This window comes from Malaclemys terrapin, chromosome 13 (genome assembly GCF_027887155.1).
Source record: "Malaclemys terrapin pileata isolate rMalTer1 chromosome 13, rMalTer1.hap1, whole genome shotgun sequence".
NCBI classification, from domain to species: Eukaryota; Metazoa; Chordata; order Testudines; family Emydidae; genus Malaclemys; species Malaclemys terrapin.
The window spans coordinates 45,696,526-45,715,286 of record NC_071517.1 but is presented as its reverse complement, the minus strand read 5'-3'; the positions used below and the strand labels follow the sequence as shown (position 1 = coordinate 45,715,286).

At 60.2% G+C, this 18,761-nt stretch overlaps 1 protein-coding gene across 2 annotated transcripts; it reads right to left on the bottom strand.

The window, feature by feature from the left end:
* Positions 1–8,694: 8,694 nt before the first annotated feature.
* On the bottom strand, positions 8,695–12,382 carry LOC128847568 (zinc finger protein 239-like). Of its 2 annotated transcripts, none has more exons than XM_054047089.1 (3): positions 12,225–12,382; positions 11,236–11,343; positions 8,695–9,992 (listed from the first exon to the last, which is right to left on the bottom strand). In XM_054047089.1, exons 2-3 carry the CDS (start codon positions 11,306–11,308, stop codon positions 8,896–8,898), a joined length of 1,170 nt encoding a protein of 389 aa, XP_053903064.1. In that variant the 5' UTR covers positions 11,309–11,343; positions 12,225–12,382; the 3' UTR covers positions 8,695–8,895. The 2 variants fall into 2 exon arrangements, with proteins under 2 accessions (XP_053903064.1, XP_053903066.1); XM_054047091.1 differs by having other exon boundaries at positions 8,695–9,989.
* Between the last annotated feature and the right edge of the window lie 6,379 nt (positions 12,383–18,761).

Genomic DNA, 18,761 nt, shown 5'->3' with positions numbered 1-18,761 from the left:
GTGCTCTCCACGCTGGGCAAACAGGAAATGAAATTCAAACCTTCGCGGGTCTTTTCCTGTCTACCTGGTCAGTGCATCTGAGTTGAGAGCGCTGTCCAGAGCGGTCACAATGAAGCACTGTGGGATAGCTCCCGGAGGCCAATAACATCGAATTCCGTCCACACTACCCCAATTCCGACCCGCAAAGGCCGGTTTTATCGCTAATCCCCTCGTCGGAGGTGGTGTAAAGAAACCGGTTTAAAGGGCCCTTTAATTCGAAAGAAAGGGCCTCGTTGTGTGGACGTGTCCAGGCTTAATTCGGTTTAACGCTGCTAAAGTCGACCTAAACCCGTAGTGTAGACCAGGCCTTAGGGTATGTCTACACTACGAAATTAGTTCGAATTTATAGAAGCCGGTTTTATTGAAATCGGTTGTATACAGCCGATTGTGTATGTCCACACAATAAAATGCTCTAGGTGCTCTAGTCGGCAGACCGCGTCCACAGTACGAGGCTAGCGTCGACTTCCGGAGCATTGCACTATGGGTAGCTATCCCACAGCTATCCCACAGTTCCCGCAGTCTCCGCCGCCCCTTGGAATTCTGGGTTGAGATCCCAATGCCCGGATGATGCAAAACAGTGTCGCGGGCGGTTCTGGGTACATGTCGTCAGGCCCCTCCCTCCCCCGTCACAGCAACGGCAGACAATAGATTCGCGCCCTTTTATCTGGGTTAGTTACCTGGGTTACCTGTGCAGACAACATGGAGCCCGCTCAGCACAGCTGAGCTCACCGTCACCATATATCCTCTTGGTGCCGGCAGACGTGGGACTGCATTGCTACACAGCAGCAGCTGCTAACTGCCTTTTGGCGGTAGACGGTGCAGTAGACTGGTAGCCTTCATCGGCGATCTGGGTGCTGGCAGCCGTGGGGCTTGCCTTTTGGCAGTAAATGGTGTATTATGACTGTTAGCCGGCCTATTACAAGTCGGGTCATCGCACATTAGCAGAGTCTTCCCTGAGCAGCAGCTCGTGCAATAGGCCTGAAGACCATCGTCATACACCGCCCCGTATTTGCTGCCAAGCACCCAGAAAGATGCCGAGGGCTATCAGTCACGCTGCACCGTCGTCTTAAGATGTAAAAAATAGATTTTCTCTGTATTCATTTGCTTCCCCCTCCCTCCGTCAAATCAACGGCCTGCTAAACCCAGGGTTTTCAGTTTAATCTTTGGGGGGGACCAGTCTGTGACAGTTGTTTGTGTCTCTCCCTGATGCACAGCCACCGTTCTTTATTTTAATTCCCTGTGCCTGTACGCCATGTCGTCACTCGGCCCCCCTCCCTCCTTCCCCTAGGCCGTCAGATACTACGTTTGCGCCACAGCTCGAGCCGCGAAGCGGTTCACGCCTTTTCTTTGAATTCTGGGTTGAGATCCCAATGCCCGGATGATGCAAAACAGTGTCGCGGGCGGTTCTGGGTACATGTCGTCAGGCCCCTCCCTCCCCCGTCACAGCAACGGCAGACAATAGATTCGCGCCTTTTTACCTGGGTTACCTGGGTTACCTGTGCAGACAACATGGAGCCCGCTCAGCACAGCTGAGCTCACCGTCACCATATGTCCTCTGGGTGCCGGCAGACGTGGGACTGCATTGCTACACAGCAGCAGCTGCTAACTGCCTTTTGGCAGTAGACGGTGTAGCATGAGTGATAGCCGTGGGGCTGGCAGCCGTAGGGCTGCATTGCACCAGCCCCTTCCAGGCGATGGTATATTATGACTGGTACCCGTCGTCGTCGTACTGGAGTGGCTGTCAATCATGGCCACCTGGGCAGACATGCTACTGTCTCGATGATGACGGTTACCAGTCATAATGTACTATTTTCTGCCAATTGCCCAATATTGTCTGCTAAGCACCCAGAAGAGGCCGAGGGCGATGCTGGGTGCTGGCGGACGTGGGGCTGGCAGACATGGGGCTGCATTGCTACACAGCAGCAGCCCCTTGCCTTTTGGCAGATGATGGTATATTATGATTGGTACCCATCATCATCATACTGGTATGGCTGTCACTCATGCTGCAGCGTCGGCTGCCACCTTAAGATGTAAAAAATAGATTTATTCTGTGTTCATTTGCTTCCCCTTCCTCCGTGAAATCAACGGCCTGCTAAGCCCAGGGTTTCCAGTTTAATCTTTGGGGGGACCATTCTGTGTGACAGTTGTTTGTGTTTCTCCCTGTTCCTGTACCTGTACGCCATGTCGTCACTTGGCCCTCCCTCCCTCCCTCCCTCCCTCCCGCCCTCCTTCTCCTGGTCCATCAGATACTACTTTCGCGCCTTTTTTCTGACCAGGCGCCATAGCTAGCACTGGGATCATGGAGCCCGCTCAGATCACCGCGGCAATTATGAGCACTATGAACACCACGCGCATTGTCCTGGAGTATATGCAGAGCCAGAACATGCCAAGGCGAAACCCGGACCAGGCGAGGAGGCGATTGCAGCACGGCGACGAGAGTGATGAGGAAATTGACATGGCCATAGACCTCTCACAAGGCACAGGCCCCAGCAATGTGGAAATCATGGTGTCACTGGGGCAGGTTGATACCGTGGAACGCCGATTCTGGGCCCGGGAAACAAGCACAGACTGGTGGGATCGCATCGTGCTGCAGGTATGGGACGATTCCCAGTGGCTGCGAAACTTTCGCATGCGTAAGGCCACTTTCATGGAACTTTGTGACTTGCTTTCCCCTGCCCTGAAGCGCCAGAATACCAAGATGAGAGCAGCCCTCACAGTTGAGAAGCGAGTGGCGATAGCCCTGTGGAAGCTTGCAACGCCAGACAGCTACCGGTCAGTCGGGAATCAATTTGGAGTGGGCAAATCTACGGTGGGGGCTGCTGTGATCCAATTTGCCAGGGCAATGAAAGACCTGGTGATAGCAAGGGTAGTGACTCTGGGCAACGTGCAGTCAATAGTGGATGGTTTTGCTGAAATGGGATTCCCAAACTGTGGCGGGGCCATAGACGGAACCCATATCCCTATCTTGTCACCGGAGCACCAAGCCACCGACTACGTAAACCGCAAGGGGTACTTTTCAATGCTGCTGCAAGCCCTGGTGGATCACAAGGGACGTTTCACCAACATCAACGTGGGATGGCCGGGAAAGGTACATGATGCTCGCGTCTTCAGGAACTCTGCTCTGTTTCGAAAGCTGGAGGAAGGGACTTTCTTCCCGGACCAGAAAGTGACCATTGGGGATGTTGAAATGCCTATCGTGATCCTTGGGGACCCAGCCTACCCCTTAATGCCATGGCTCATGAAGCCGTACACAGGCAGCCTGGACAGGAGTCAGGACCTGTTCAACTACAGGCTGAGCAAGTGCCGAATGGTGGTGGAATGTGCATTTGGACGTTTAAAAGCGCGCTGGCGCAGCTTACTGACTCGCTCAGACCTCAGCGAAAAGAATATCCCTATTGTTATTGCTGCTTGCTGTGCGCTCCACAATATCTGTGAGAGTAAGGGGGAGACCTTTATGGCGGGGTGGGAGGTTGAGGCAACTCGCCTGGCCGCTGATTACGCGCAGCCAGACACCAGGGCGGTTAGAGGAGCACAGCAGGGCGCGGTGCGCATCAGAGAAGCTTTGAAAACGAGTTTTGTGACTGGCCAGGCTACTGTGTGAAACTTCTGTTTGTTTCTCCTTGATGAACCCTCCAACCCCCCCCCCCGACCCGGTTCACTCTACTTCCCTGTAAACCAACCACCCCACCCCACCCTCCCCTCCCCCTTGCAGAGGCAATAAAGTCATTGTTTTTTCACATTCATGCATTCTTTATTAGTTCCTTACAGAGGTAGGGGGATAATTGCCAAGGTAGCCTGGGATGGGTGGGGGAGGAGGGATGGAAAAGGACACACTGCATTTTAAAACTTTAACTCTTATTGAAGGCCAGCCTTCTGATGCTTTGGCGATCATCTGGGGTGGAGTGACTGGGTGGACGGAGGCCCCCCCACCGTGTTCTTGGGCGTCTGGGTGAGGAGGCTATGGAACTTGGGGAGGAGGGCTGTTGGTTACACAGGGGCTGTAGCGGCGGTCTCTGCTCCTGCTGCCTTTCCTGCAACTCAACCATACGCTCGAGCATATCACTTTGATGCTCCAGCAGACGGAGCATTGCCTCTTGCCGTCTGTCTGCAAGCTGACGCCACCTATCGTCTTCAGCCCGCCACTTGCTCTGTTCTTCCCGCGATTCAGCCCGCCACCTCTCCTCTCGTTCATATTGGGCTTTTCTCATCTCCGTCATTGACTGCCTCCACGCATTCTGCTGTGCTCTATCAGCCTGGGCGGACATCTGCAGCTCCGTGAACATCTCGTCCCTCGTCTTACGTTTTCTCTTTCTAATGTTCACGAGCCTCTGCGAAGGAGAAACATTTGCAGCTGGTGGAGGAGAAGGGAGAGGTGGTTAAAAAGGACACATTTTAGGGAACAATGGGTACACTCTTTCATTACAAGGTCGCATATTTCGGCTTGCAGGCAGCCATCGTAGGCCACAGTGTTTTGGCTTTTTTAACCTTCTTAACATGCGGGAAAGGTTGCAAACAGCAGCGCATTTCCCATATCAAGGATGAATTGGGTTGTCCATTTAAAATGGGGTTTCAATGTAAAAGGAGGGGGCTGCGGTTTCCCGGTTAACATGCGGCACAAACACAAGTAAACCACCCCCCCCCACACACACACACACGATTCTCTGGGATGATCACTTCACCCCTCCCCCCCACCGCGTGGTTAACAGCGGGGAACATTTCTGGTCAGAAGAGCAGGAACGGGCGCCTCTGAATGTCCCCCTTAATAAAATCACCCCATTTCAACCAGGAGAGCTTTCTGGAGATGTCCCTGGAGGATTTCCGCCCCATCCCCATACACGTTAACAGACTTGCTTGCTTTTTTTTTGTAATGTTTACAAATATTTACAAAGTTACACTCACCAGAGGTCTCCTGTGTGCCCTGAGGGTCTTGGGTGAGTTCGGGGGTTACTGGTTCCAGGTCCAGGGTCACAAACATATCCTGGCTGTTGGGGAAACCGGTTTCTCCGCTTCCTTGCTGCTGTGAGCTACCTACAGTACCTCCATCGTCATCTTCCTCGTTCCCCGAACCGTCTTCCCTGTGTGTTTCTCCAGTGAGAGAGTCATAGCACACGGTTGGGGTAGTGGTGGCTGCACCCCCTAGGATCGCATGCAGCTCCGCGTAGTAGCGGCAAGTTTGCGGCTCTGCCCCGGACCTTCCGTTTGCTTCTCTGGCTTTGTGGTAGGCTTGCCTTAGCTCCTTAATTTTCACGCGGCACTGCTGTGTGTCCCTGTTATGGCCTCGGTCCTTCATGGCCTTGGAGATCTTTTCTAATACTTTTCCATTTCTTTTACTGCTACGGAGTTCAGCTATCACTGCTTCATCTCCCCATATGGCGAGCAGATCTCGTACCTCCCGTTCGGTCCATGCTGGAGCTCTTTTGCGATCCTGGGAGGACTCCATGACGGTTACCTGTGCTGATGAGCTCTGCGTGGTCACCTGTGCTCTCCACGCTGGGCAAACAGGAAATGAAATTCAAACCTTCGCGGGTCTTTTCCTGTCTACCTGGTCAGTGCATCTGAGTTGAGAGCGCTGTCCAGAGCGGTCACAATGAAGCACTGTGGGATAGCTCCCGGAGGCCAATAACATCGAATTCCGTCCACACTACCCCAATTCCGACCCGCAAAGGCCGGTTTTATCGCTAATCCCCTCGTCGGAGGTGGTGTAAAGAAACCGGTTTAAAGGGCCCTTTAATTCGAAAGAAAGGGCCTCGTTGTGTGGACGTGTCCAGGCTTAATTCGGTTTAACGCTGCTAAAGTCGACCTAAACCCGTAGTGTAGACCAGGCCTAAGACTCTGGACGGAGTTCCAGGGGTAAATGGAACGCCCTGTAACAAAGTTCCGGTGCCTAAATCCCCGTGGGCATCTCTCACCCGGAGAGCACTGTAATTGCATGGAAATAACATATGCATGTTTGGTAGGAGATGGCTGATCTAACGGGGACCAACTTACTGAAGCTACTTTGCTGTTGCTTCAAGAACTAACCGTAAGCTCCCAATTGTCCTGCTGGGTATTTTCCGCAATCGGGGGCTGCCCTGCGTGTTGGGAGAGCTCTAACGATTCCTCGTTTAATGGTTCAGCTCTGCGTTGTCTTATTTAAACTCAACTCCTAACGTGAAGTGCTACTGAGAACCAGCAACTTCGTTACATCGCGTGTTCTGCTCTGCCCGGTTTCTCCCCCTGGCAGCCATCCGGTCTCTGCACGTGTGAGTGAGAATTGCCAGAGAGACAGTCTCAGATCTCTCCCTGGTAACGTGACACTAAAGCTACCCTCCAACTGCCAAACCTCACTTCTGTCTCAGTCGTGGGGCATAAACTTGAGAAAACTTTCACGCCGACTTGAATTGTGGTGTGTGTTTGAACTAGAGTCACCGAATGTGTTAATATCTTACACTCCGCACTAGCCTCAGGCCCGTTTCCGTGCACTGTAACTGAAATTGGTGCTGGTTTCCCTGTGATTTCAAATACTAAGAGGACGGTTTCTTCTTTTCCTGCATGTCACGCTTTATATCTAGACAAAGTCCGACCGGAGTGAGGTGCACATTGTTACCAGTGAGGATAATGAACCATTGGAAGAATTTACCAACGGCTGGAGTAGATTCTTCACCCGACAATGTTTAAATCACAACTGGCTGTTTTTCTCTGAGATCTGCCCCATTCATGATCGTAGGGCAGGTCTCTGGCCTGTGCTGTCCAGGGGGTCGGACACATGATCACAGTGGTCCCGTTGGGCTTTGGACTCCGTCAATCTCGATGTACGTGTGCTTTGCCAGTGACCCTCTGCAGCTAAAGGCCTTGCTCGTACGCCCGTGACCCGGAGGACAGACGCTCGTTCACTCCTCACGCAGCCTTCCCCAGCAGCTCGCCTTGCCGGGCGTTTCAGGCCACAGCCCCACACACCTGGTCTGAGCCGTTTTACTATCTTCTGCCATTTCCAAACTTCCACCTGTGAACGCCCCCGAACCAAAGCTGACCCCTCTGCCGGTCCTGGGCCTCTCCCCAGCCTTTGCAATCCGGCACTGCTAGCCCCCCCCCCGGGCACTGCTAGCCCCACGCCGGGCACGGCTAGCCCCACACGCTGCAGCCACTGGGCCCTGCTGCATTAACCCCTCGTCCACCAGCAGCACAGGCGGCGTCAGCCTTTCCAATCCCGGCAGAGGCTTTGATCCCCCCGGAGTCTCCAGCTCTGCTTGTGGGGGTGACAGATTGTCTCTGCCGTCCCTGCCTGGGCGGGAGGGACCTGCTGGGGCGCTGGGCCCCTCTTCTTCCCCTCCCATCACTGACAGGCGTGGCCCAGCTACAGGTCCAGTTGGGGGGGGATACCTCAGCCCTGCTCAGGGTCCCAGCAATCAGGGGACACCCCCTCCCACCCCTGGGAGTGCCTGTTTCATCCCTCTGTCAACACCACAATTCCCTCTGCCATCAGCACAACTCATCGGCTGCCTCCCATCCCTCCCCAGTGCAGAGTGTTCACAGCCTCGGCTGAGAAACAAACCCCCCAGCCCTGTACCGCCGTCCTCCCACGCTCCCTGCCTGCCCCTACTTCCCCCCACTGCAGGGATCAGGGACACACCCCCCCAGCTCAGCCTCTGAGTCCCGGGCCGTGACTCTCACCCTCAGCCGACAGAAACCCCGCAGTTTCCCGACGCAGCGACTCCCGGTCTTTTCTACATGGTTTATTGATCACTTGCAGGGTCCGTCCAGCACTGAACTCTCTGGGCAGGGGGAAGAGGAGAAATGAGGCAGAGGGATGCGCAGGAGAAGCCTGGCTGGACTCCTGGCCCGGTCGGGCGGCCTCGGCCATCCCGGGACGACGTCATCGGCCTCTTATCAGTCGAGCTAGAATGGAACGCCTCATCATAAATATAGCTCGTTAAATACAGCCGGGAAGGGGGCGACGGCGCTGGCCAACTCCCCCAGGCAGCAGGGAGCTCCCCACAAGGGCTCTGGGGTACCACTGGCAGGGTGCACAGCGCCACGCTCCTTGGGGAGACCTGGGGAAACGAGAGCGAGCGGGGCTGGCTCTCCATCCTGCCGGCCAAGCCCCGGCACAGCCCATCACACGCGAGCCACCCCAGCGCCCAGCTCCCTGGGCAGCACCGAGGGGAGAGGGCAGCGCCCCACGGGACATGGCTCCAGCTGGGCAGGACGCAGCCCACGTGTTTTCCATGGCTGGGGAATCAGAGGGGGATGGCAGGTTCCTTCTCCCCCTGCCACATCAGGTGGGTCGGGAACTCGGCAGCAAGGAGGAGCCAATTGGGGCTGCCTGGGCTTGGCAGAGCCAGGCGGGGGGTCTGATCAGCTGCTAGCAAGGATGGGGCAGCCGGATACTTGGGAGAGGCGTGAGGGAATAGGGGCACGCGCCCCTCACCCTGGCTGGCAGGGCCGCGAGGGGGTCTCCTCTCCCACGTGGCGTCTCTGGTGGGTGGGTACCAGGGGAACCAGCCAGCCCTAGCAGGGCGGTAAGGGGGTCTCCTGCCCCGTGTGGCGTCTCTGGTGGGCAGGTACCGGGGAACCAGCCGGCCCTACCAGGGCAGTGAGGGGGTCTCCTGCCCCGCGTGGCGTCTGATGGGCGGGTACCAGGGGGACCAGCCGGGCCTAGCAGGACGGCAAGGGGGTCTCCTCTCCCACATGGCGTCTCTGGTGGGTGGGTACCAGGGGGACCAGCTGGCCCTAGCAGGGCAGTGAGGGGGTCTCCTGCCCCGCGTGGCGTCTCTGGTGGGTGGGTACCAGGGAACCAGCTGGCCCTAGCAGGGCAGTGAGGGGGTCTCCTGCCCCGCGTGGCGTCTGGTGGGTGGGTACCAGGGGGACCAGCTGGCCCTAGCAGGGCGGCGAGGGCGTCTCCTGCCCCACGTGGCGTCTCTGGTGGGCGGACAGGCCGGCGCCGCGTGGGACGCTCTCCCCGCACTCGGGGCAGGGGCGGGCTCGGCGCCCCGCGTGGGTCCTCTGGTGGCGGCTGAGGTTGGAGCTCTGGGCGAAGGTTTTCTGGCAGCGGGGGCAGTGGAAGGGGCGCTCGCCCGTGTGCAGGATCAGGTGGGTGACCAGGTTGGAGCTCTGGATGAAGCTCTTGCCGCAGTCGGGGCAGCGGTAGGGGCGCTCGGCCGCGTGCGTGCGCCGGTGCCGGTTGAGGGTGGAGCTCTGGGCGAAGGCCCGGCCGCAGTCGGCGCAGGCATAGGGCCGCTCGGCCGTGTGCACCCGCCGGTGCGTCACCAGGGTGGACTTGACGCCGAAGCTCTTGCCGCAGTCGGGGCACTTGTAGGGGCGCTCGCCCGTGTGGATGCGCTGGTGCCGGTGCAGGTGGGAGCTGTGGCTGAAACGCTTGCCGCAGTCGGGGCAGCGGTAGGGGCGCTCCCCGGTGTGGGTGCGCTGGTGCATGACGAGGTGGGAGCTACGGCGGAAGCGCTTGCCGCAGTCGGGGCAGCGGTAGGGGGTCTCGGCCGTGTGGGTGCGCTGGTGCCGGATCAGGTTGGAGCTCTGGGCGAAGCGCTTGCCGCACTCGGCGCAGGCGTAGGGCTCCTCGCCCGTGTGGACGCGCCGGTGCGTGGTCAGGTCCGAGCTCTGGCTGAAGCCCTTCCCGCACTCGGGGCACTTGTAGGGCCGCTCCCCCGTGTGCACCGTCTGGTGCCGGATGAGGTGCGCGCTCTGGCCGAAGCCCTTCCCGCACTCGGGACACGTGAAGAATCTGTCTCCCGGGGAGGCTCTGGGCTGGGCCACGGTCCCGTGGGGGCCTGTGAAATCCGCCCCATACAGCGCGGACTCACCCGCTCTCTCCGCTGTGGCATTGTCTTCCTGACGCTCGCAGGCCGCTCCCCGCTGAGGACTCTGGGAACGTCCCGGGAACGTCCCATACAGTTCAGCTGGCTCCGGACCGTCCTGATCGGGATTCTCCTCGGTCTCGCTCACCAGCCCCTCGCCTGCTGGGAGAGAATCCAGACACGGGTCAGTCTCGGCTCAGAAAGGGGGGCGGCAAACCAAAGAACATTCCCCTGTGGCTGGGAATCTGCCCCTCAGGGACAGACCGGAGCCGGGAGCCCCTGCGGGGTTCAGCGCTCATTTAAAATCAATGCACTGACGTTCCCAGCCTGTCTGGTGGGGGAGATGATTCACAGCTGCTGTGCTGCCTTCCTGAGTCTGCAGACAGGGAGCGCCGGTGCCTGGGCTGCTGCCCAGAGTTTCCCCTGCAGCAGCAGCAAAGGGAAATTGGCAAGAATCTGGTCAGTTTCAGGGCTGCTGTGAGACTGATCCAGATCAGGTCAATTTCACTCTGTCCCTGCTGGGAGGCTCTGAACTTGGAGTTATTCACCAGGGGGACAGACAGACAGACAGACAGACAAACACGCTGGGATCTAGCAATGACGGATGGACGGGGTAGGAGCTAAGGATGTGGCTAGACAGCGACGTCTCCCTTCCTGCAGCACGTGGCCATCACATTTCCAGGCAGCGACCTGGCAGCAGGAGCTCCCTATGGCCCAACCTGCTTAAATTGTCACAGATTTTAAGAAAGAAAATAATCCCTGGCTACAAAGCAGGTCATGGTCATTATCCCCATCTGTACAACGGGGAAACTGAGACACCGGGAGGGACAGCGACTGGCCGAGGTCACCCAGCAGGCCAGTGCCCAACCCAGCTCTCCTGACTCCCAGGGCAGTGCTGTATCCACTAGGCCATGGTGCCTCCTGGTGCTTTTGAAGTGAACTTAATAACGGCACAAAGCGAGCAGCTGAGGCCGGAGAACTCTCGTCCCAGGCGAGGTACAGAAATGAAACCTCCTGCCCCCTGCGTCCGCGCAGCCAAGCGGCTAATTAGCCTGACGGACACACGACCCAGGCGTCAGGGCACCCGAGCCATAGGGCAGGGGTCTCTGAGAACTGGCAGCAGCCGTCCTCTGGTTCGGGGCTCGGGGCTCTGTTCCCGGCCCTGCTGCTGGGTGACCTGCACAAGCCGCGTCCCCTCTCTGGGCCCGTTTCTCCTCCCGCCCTGTGTCCGTCCGGCCTAGTCAGACTGGGAGCTCTGCAGGGCAGGGCAACCTCTGGGGGTTCGTACAGCACCCGGCACAGCAGGGTCCCGGCCCACAAGCTCTGCTAATGCAAATAGTAACAACGACAACCCACATTGGGGGCTTCGCCCCTGGTTTCCGACTCGGTTTAAGCGACTCCTCACCTGTGTGGGCGTCTCTCGGGGTCTCCTCAGCACCCCGGGGACCCAGGACCCCCGGCTCTGCCCCTCGCTCCATCTGGGAGAGCGCGTCCGGTCCGGGGATCAGAAATCCTGCTCGGGGATGGGGACAGGCGAGATCAGGGCTGGGGACGTGGCCCCACGTTTGTTACATGGAAGGGTCCATGATTCTAACACAGCTGCTTTTCAGGCTGGTCCAGGGCGCGGGGAGGTGTGGGGAGGGGGCAGGATACCGGGTGGGATGGGCCTGTGGGGCTGACCGGGGGGGGCAGGGAGGGGGCAGGATACCAGGCGGGATGCGCCTGTGGGGCTGACCAGGGGGACAGGATACCGGGTGGGATGGGCCTGTGGGGCTGACCGGGGGGGGCAGGGAGGGGGCAGGATACCAGGCGGGATGCGCCTGTGGGGCTGACCAGGGGGACAGGATACCGGGTGGGATGGGCCCGTGGGGCTGACCGGGGGGGCAGGGAGGGGGCAGGATACCAGGCGGGATGCGCCTGTGGGGCTGACCAGGGGGCAGGGAGGGGGCAGGACACTGGGTGGGATGGGCCTGTGGGGCTGACCGCGGGGTCAGGGAGGGGTCAGGACACTGGGTGGGATGGGCCCGTGGGGCTGACCCGGGGGGCAGGGAGGGGTCAGGACACTGGGTGGGATGGGCCCGTGGGGCTGACCCGGGGGGCAGGGAGGGGTCAGGACACTGGGCGGGATGGGCCCGTGGGGCTGACCGGGGGGTCAGGGAGGGGGATACCACAGCCCCTGGGGTCTCTCTGTCCCCGCTGCAGACACCGAGGGCGGTGGGGGTGCAGGATTGGGGGGGCTCTGGGAGGGCGGGGGGGCTGTGGGATGTTCAGATCTTAGTCACCCCCCTGCTCCTGCCCCATGGCTGCGCCCTGCCCCCCGCACTGCCCCCCATCCCCTCCTGCCCTCCCCCCGCCCCCCGCCCTGCAGCGCCCCCGGCCCGGCCCCTCCCGCACCTGCCGGCCCCGGCGCAGCAGCTCCCTCCCGCCGGCGGAGCTCGGCGCTGCGCGGCCCAGGGGCGGCTCCGGCTCCGGCTCCGGCTCCAGCCCAGCGCGGCCCCCGGGCTCCCCCCGCCCGGGCCGGGAGCAGCAGCGGGGCCGGGCGCGGATGCAGCCGCGGCGCTGACCCAGGAAGCCCAACCCCCGGGGGGGCGGGGAGAGCGGCCCGGGATGGGGGGGGGGGGACATGGACCCGCCCCCGGACCCGCCTCTGCCGGGCGGTGCCCATCCTCCCGGAGGCTCCCGGACTCACAGACCGTGTCCGGGGGGAACCAGCAGGACCGGGGCCAGCAAAGCGCCGCCCAGCCCCGGCTGCTCCCCGCCCCCCCGCTGGGCCCCCCCCCCGTCCTGCAGCTCCCCCCCGCTCAGCCCCCCGCCCCCCAGTCCTGCAGCCCCCCGCCCCACCCGCTCAGCCCCCCGCACCCCCCGCTCAGCCCCCTGCCCCCCCGCTGGGCCCCCCCCCCCCCGCTCAGCTCCCCTGCTCCGGGCTGCCTGCCTGAGGGGCACCGTGGGGCTGGACCGGGCACCTGAGGACCCCGGGGTCGGGCGCTCGCCTGGGAGACCCGCCTGTGATTCCCAGCTCGCCCCAGGCGGCCTGGAGAGCTTGGGCCAGGCCCTGGCCTCTGGGTCCCGCCGGGCCATGGGGTGACACCCCACCCTGCTGCATGGGGGGCCAGCCTCTCGGCCTCTGGGTCCCGCCGGGCCATGGGGTGACACCCACCCTGCCCCGCACAGGGGGCCAGGCCCTGGCCTCTGGGTCCCGCCGGGCCATGGAGTGACACCCACCCTGCCCCGCACAGGGGGCCAGGCCCTGGCCTCTGGGTCCCGCCGGGCCATGGGGTGACACCCACCCTGCCCCGCACAGGGGGCCAGGCCCTGGCCTCTGGGTCCCGCCGGGCCATGGGGTGACACCCACCCTGCCCCGCACAGGGGGCCAGGCCCTGGCCTCTGGGTCCCACCGGGCCATGGGGTGACACCCACCCTGCCCCGCACATGGGGGGCCAGGATCCATGTATTAGACACTCGGACCTCGGAGCCACCAGCATGACCCAAAAGAGCCGCCCTGGTGTGAATTCCTTGTTTCATTCGCTCTGGTCTCCATAGTTAAGCAGTGTCACTGGGGAGTTACTCATGTGTGTGTGTGTGTGTGTGTGTGTGGTATTCTCACAACAAAGAAATTAATATGTTGCACGTTGATAAGGTCACTGGTTAAGGACACAGTAAAAGCAGTCTGACGGGTTAATAGTTACATCACAGGGCGTTTTAATACCTGGTGCTGCAAAGAGCCGCCAGAGACACGTTAAACAGGCGCTCGGGGCGTGCGAGCCACAGTCTGAGTGTCCCTGCACCAGGGCCTGCGAGGCTCAGACACGCTGGGAACAGGGGCCGGGTACGTCCCTTGGGGAGACAGAGGCGTTTACACCTGTATCGGACCCCTTTTCCGGCCTGGCTGGGATCAGCGGGGGGCGGGGACGAGCAGAGATGCCATAGGGGAGCCCAGTGGGGGCTGCTCCGGCTTGTCTGGGATCAGCGGGGTGTGGGGGAGCAGAGAGGCCATGGGGGAGCCCAGCGGGGGCTGCTCCGGCCTGGCTGGGCCATGGGGCCGGCTGTGCGTGGATCAGGCAGGAGAAGTCCCCAGCCGGCGTAGCGGGGCGTTAGGCATGTTACACAGGGAGCTCCCAGGGGAGGGATCCGTAACTCAGCCTTGGGGTGAAACCTTCCAGGCCCGCGCGGGTCACAGAGCAGAACCAGCAGGTTATACGGTGTCGCCAACAAACCCCTCAAGAGCATTTCCTGGGGGGCTCCTGTCATCCCTTTTACACTCCTGTTCTCTCAGCAAAGGACTCAGGGCGACTGGGAACCACAAAGCCGCTTTATTCCTCCTGGTTCGGAGCAGGAAAACCCCAAACAGCCCCTGAGTGCCCGGGCCCGGCTCCAGATGCTGCATTTCAGCCCCGCCCCAGGCCCTTCCCCGCGCCCGCCCTTCCTTCCTGAACGAGAGGAAACTTGTCTGTGTGTTTTACTAACTGACACGACGGGCCAATGAAACCAGAAGCTAGAGAAAGAAACGCGGAGCTGGTCCTAGGGGGGTAACCACGTGCCGGAGGTAGAGAGAAGGGTAGCGTGGGGAAAACACTAGCGTGGGATGCCTGGGTCCTATTCCTGACTCTGCCACTGAGCTGCTGGCTGACCTTGGGCAAGTTACTTAATCTCCCTGTGCCTCATCTCCCTACCTGTGAGTGGGGAGAACGTGTGCTTTGGCTGTTTAGCGCGTAAGCTCCTTGGGGCAGGACAGTCTCTTCCACGGGGTAGGGCCAGCCGCTGGCCCAGGGGGCCCTGGGCCCCGAGACGCTCTGGTAATACAACGACAATTAGCAGAGGCCCTCGAGGGCTGAGATCTGACGAGTCCATGTCATGTCCCCTGGAATAGGGCAGCATCCCTTTAACCAGCCCGTGAGCCTCCAGCGGCGCCCACCGTGCTCGGCACGTTAAAGCTGCTAGAACCCAGCCAGGGACGCGTGTCTCTGTAAATAAACACGGGTATTTTGGGCCCAGGTTATTCTTGTGTAATGAGCGAATGACACGAGGTGCCCACTCAGAGACCCACCCTTGGAGACCCCACTGCGATCTCGGCTCCCTTCCAATGGGCCTGTCAGACGCTCGGCCATCTGCACCCCTCTCCCCCCAGCTTTTTAGTTACCACCAGCTCACACTAGCTTAACCGAAGGACAGAAACTCGGTAACCTCTCAGCTCTGAACGTACGGAGCCAGCCCGGCCCGGAGCAGCTGAGCCGCTGGTGAGCCACCGAGACACCAGCCAGCCTGTCCCGCTAACCAGCATTTACACGCCCAGCGGGCTTGTGCCTGCAGAGATCGGCCAGTCGGCTGGGCTGATAGACGGAGCGGCCAGATCCCCAGCCAGTGTGAATCCACACAGACCCCAACGGGTCTGGGGCCGATTCACGCCAGCCCCCGACGGGGCTGCGGCCGATTCACGCCAGCCGGGGACCCGGCCCCACCGACCCCGACGGGGCTGCGGCCGATTCGCGCCAGCCGGGGACCCGGCCTCACCAACCCCAACGGGGCTGCGGCCGATTCGCGCCAGCCGGGGACCCGGCCTCACCAACCCCAACGGGGCTGCGGCCGATTCGCGCCAGCCGGGGACCCGGCCTGGATTAGGTGCCAGGAGGAGTGACACCAGCCTCAGCCCCTGCGGCTCAGGGATCGAGCCCCTTCTGCTTCCCGGGGAATCGGCCCTGGCAGGCCGGGCTGGTAACGTCTCTCTGGCCAGAACCGGGGTTGGGATAAAACTTCCTGGCTCTGTCCGACCGCTGGAAATCAGCTGGGTCCTGGGATCAGAAGAAATGTCTGTTTGGAGCCACTTCACCACCCGGCTGGGACCCCTGCACCCAGCGCGGAGGAGGGGCCGGTCGGGGCTTTCCCTCCCCTCCCCCTCGCCCCCAGGCTGCTGGAGGGGCCCGGCAGTGGGGAGGGGGAGCCCGTTGGGGGGCTGGGTAGTCAGGGGGTCAGCGATCACCTCAGGGCACCATGTTGGGGCATTTGTAGGGGCGCTCCCTGGGGTGGATCCTCTGGTGCCGGGTGAGCCCCGAGACCTGGCCAAAGCTTTTCCGGCAGACGGGGCACTGGAAGGGGCGCTCGGCCGTGTGGGTGCGCTGCTGGCTGATGAGGGTGGAGCTGGCCCCAAAGGCACTCCCGCATACAGGGCATTAATAGGGGCGCTCGGCCGTGTGGGTCCGGCGGTGCTTGACCAGCTGGGAGCTGTGGCTGAAGCCCTCCGCACATTCGGAGCAGCGGTAGGAGCGTTTGCCTGTGTGGATGCGCTGGGGGGTGACGAGGTGGGAGCTCACCTGGAAGCCCTTCCAGGACCAGCAGGCCGGGAACTTGTAGGGTTTCTCCTCCGTGGGCAGGCTCCGGTGCCGGATGAGGTTGGAGCTGTGAGCGAAGCCTTTCCCACATTCAGGGCACACGTAGGGGCGCTCCCATGTGGACGTGCCGATGCCTGGTCATGTCTGAGCCCAGGGCAAAGCCTTTCCCACAGTCGGGGTATTTGTGGGGGCTCTCCCCCGTACGGATGGCCTGGTGTCTGATAAGCTGGGGGCTCTGACGGAAGCTCCTCCCACACTCCTGGCACCGGTACAGCCTGTCTGCATTGTGCTGACCCTCGGGGCTCCCAGACGCGTTCCCCTGGGATTGACCCAGCACCATCCCACACGGTTCCGCTCGCTCCCGATCCTCCTTCTGGGGATCCCCCTCCTCGCTCTCGCTCGCCGGCCCGTCACCTGCAGGATTCAACATGTTAAAGCTCCCAGCCTGCCTGGGTGGGAAGCAGAATCCAAATGGGGATCCCAGCACCACCTTCCTGAGTCTGCAGCCAGCCCACCTGGGGCCTCTGTGTGCTCAGAGCCTCCCCAGCCGCAGCAGAGGGAAATGGACCCAGAACCAGGACAGTCGCACAGCTGCCTTTGAAATCAGCCAGGCAGAGCACTGGGTCGTCCGGCACTTACAGCCTGTTCCACACACGGCTCTGGCACCGTCCCTGGGCTTCTCTCCAGCTGCCCCGCGGCTCCCGGCCCCCAGCCAGAGCCCAGCCACCTCCCGGCTCAGCACCTTTCCCCTGACCTGGCTTGGAGTGCGACTGGGAGTGGGAGCTGATGGGAAAGGCAGGAGGAGGGATCCGTGCAATGGGGAGTGGCTGATGGGAGCCGTACCCCCTCCCCTGCTTTGCAGATCCGTCACAGCACTCTTCTGAACTGGGATTGAAACGTCTGTCCTGTCTGCTCCGGGCGGGAGCCGCTTTGACTCCTGTGAGCTCGAGCCACGCCGCACGCCCCCTTGGGTTACAGTCCAAAAAGGTTCATGTAGTGCAAGGGAAGGAGGAGGATCCGGGGAACTACAGGCCAGTCAGCCTCACCTCAGTCCCTGGAAAAGTCATGGAGCAGGTCCTCAAGGAATCAATTCTGAGGCACTTAGAGGAGAGGAAAGTGATCAGGAACAGTCAGCATGGATTCACCAAGGGGAAGTCGTGCCTGACTAACCTAATTGCCTTCTATGATGAGATAACTGGCTCTGTGGATGAGGGGAAAGCAGTGGATGTGTTATTCCTTGACTTTAGCAAAGCTTTTGATACGTCTCTCACAGTATTCTTGCCGGCAAGTTAAAGAAGTATGGGCTGGATGAATGGACTGTAAGGTGGATAGAAAACTGGTTAGATCGTCGGGATAAATGGGTAGTGATCAACGGCTCCATGTCTAGTCGGCAGCCGGTTTCAAGCGGAGTGCCCCAAGGGTCGGTCCTGGGGCCGGTTTTGTTCAATATCTTCATTAATGATCTGGAGGATGGTGTGGACTGCACTCTCAGCAAGTTTGCAGAGGACACTAAACTGGGAGGAGTGGTAGATAGGCTGGAGGGTAGGGATAGGATACAGAGGGACCTAGACAAATTAGAGGATTGGGCCAAATGAAATTTGATGAGGTTCAACAAGGACAAGTGCAGGGTCCTGCACTTAGGACGGAAGAATCCCATGCACTGCTACAGACTAGGGACCGAATGGCTAGGTAGCAGTTCTGCAGAAAAGGACCTAGGGGTCACAGTGGACGAGAAGCTGGATATGAGTCAACAGTGTGCTCTTGTTGCCAAGACGGCTAATGGCATTTTGGGCTGTATAAGTAGGGGCATTGCCAGCAGATCTTGGGACGTGATCGTTCCCCTCTATTTGACATTGGTGAGGCCTCACCTGGAGTATTGTGTCCAGTTTTGGGCCCCACACTACAAGAAGGATGTGGAAAAATTGGAAAGAGTCCAGCGGAGGGCAACAGAAATTATTAGGGGTCTGGAGCACATGACTTATGAGGAGAGGCTGAGGGAACTGGGATTGTTTAGTCTCCAGAAGAGAAGAATGAGGGGAGATTTGATAGCAGCCTTCAACTACCTAAAGGGGGGTTCCAACGAGGATGGAGCTCGGCTGTTCTCAGTGGTGGCAGATGACAGAACAAGGAGCAATGGTCTCAAGTTGCAGTGGGGGAGGTCTAGGTTGGATATTAGGAAACACTATTTCACTAGGAGGGTGGTGAAGCACTGGAATGAGTTCCCTAGGGAGGTGGTGGAGTCTCCTTCCTTGGAGGTTTTTAAGGCCCGGCTTGACAAAGCCCTGGCTGGGATGATTTAGTTGGGATTGGTCCTGCTTTGAGCAGGGGGTTGGACTAGATACCTCCTGAGGTCCCGTCCAATCCTGATATTCTATGATTCTATGATTCCTTTCAGTTAGTCAGTGTCCCATGCCATGAGCTTCCCCCATGGGGGAGTTCTTGGTCCCCCACGTAGGGTGAGGTCTGGGGAATTCGGGGCACATCCGTGCTGAATTAATCTTTACATAGCAGGGGTAGTCGTTGTACTTTGCCAAAGTCCAAATTTCTCAGTCAAGGGCCAGACTCCAGAGACAGTAACAACAATGAAATAGGTAAAGAGATTTCAGGG

Coding starts and splice junctions, on each gene's coding strand:
- LOC128847568 (XM_054047089.1), bottom strand. CDS start 11,308: ATGGAGCGAGGGGCAGAGCCGGGGGTCCTGGGTCCCCGGGGTGCTGAG. Junction 9,993..11,235: donor CCCGAGAGACGCCCACACAG/GTGAGGAGTCGC, acceptor ATTCTCTCCCAG/CAGGCGAGGGGCTGGTGAGC.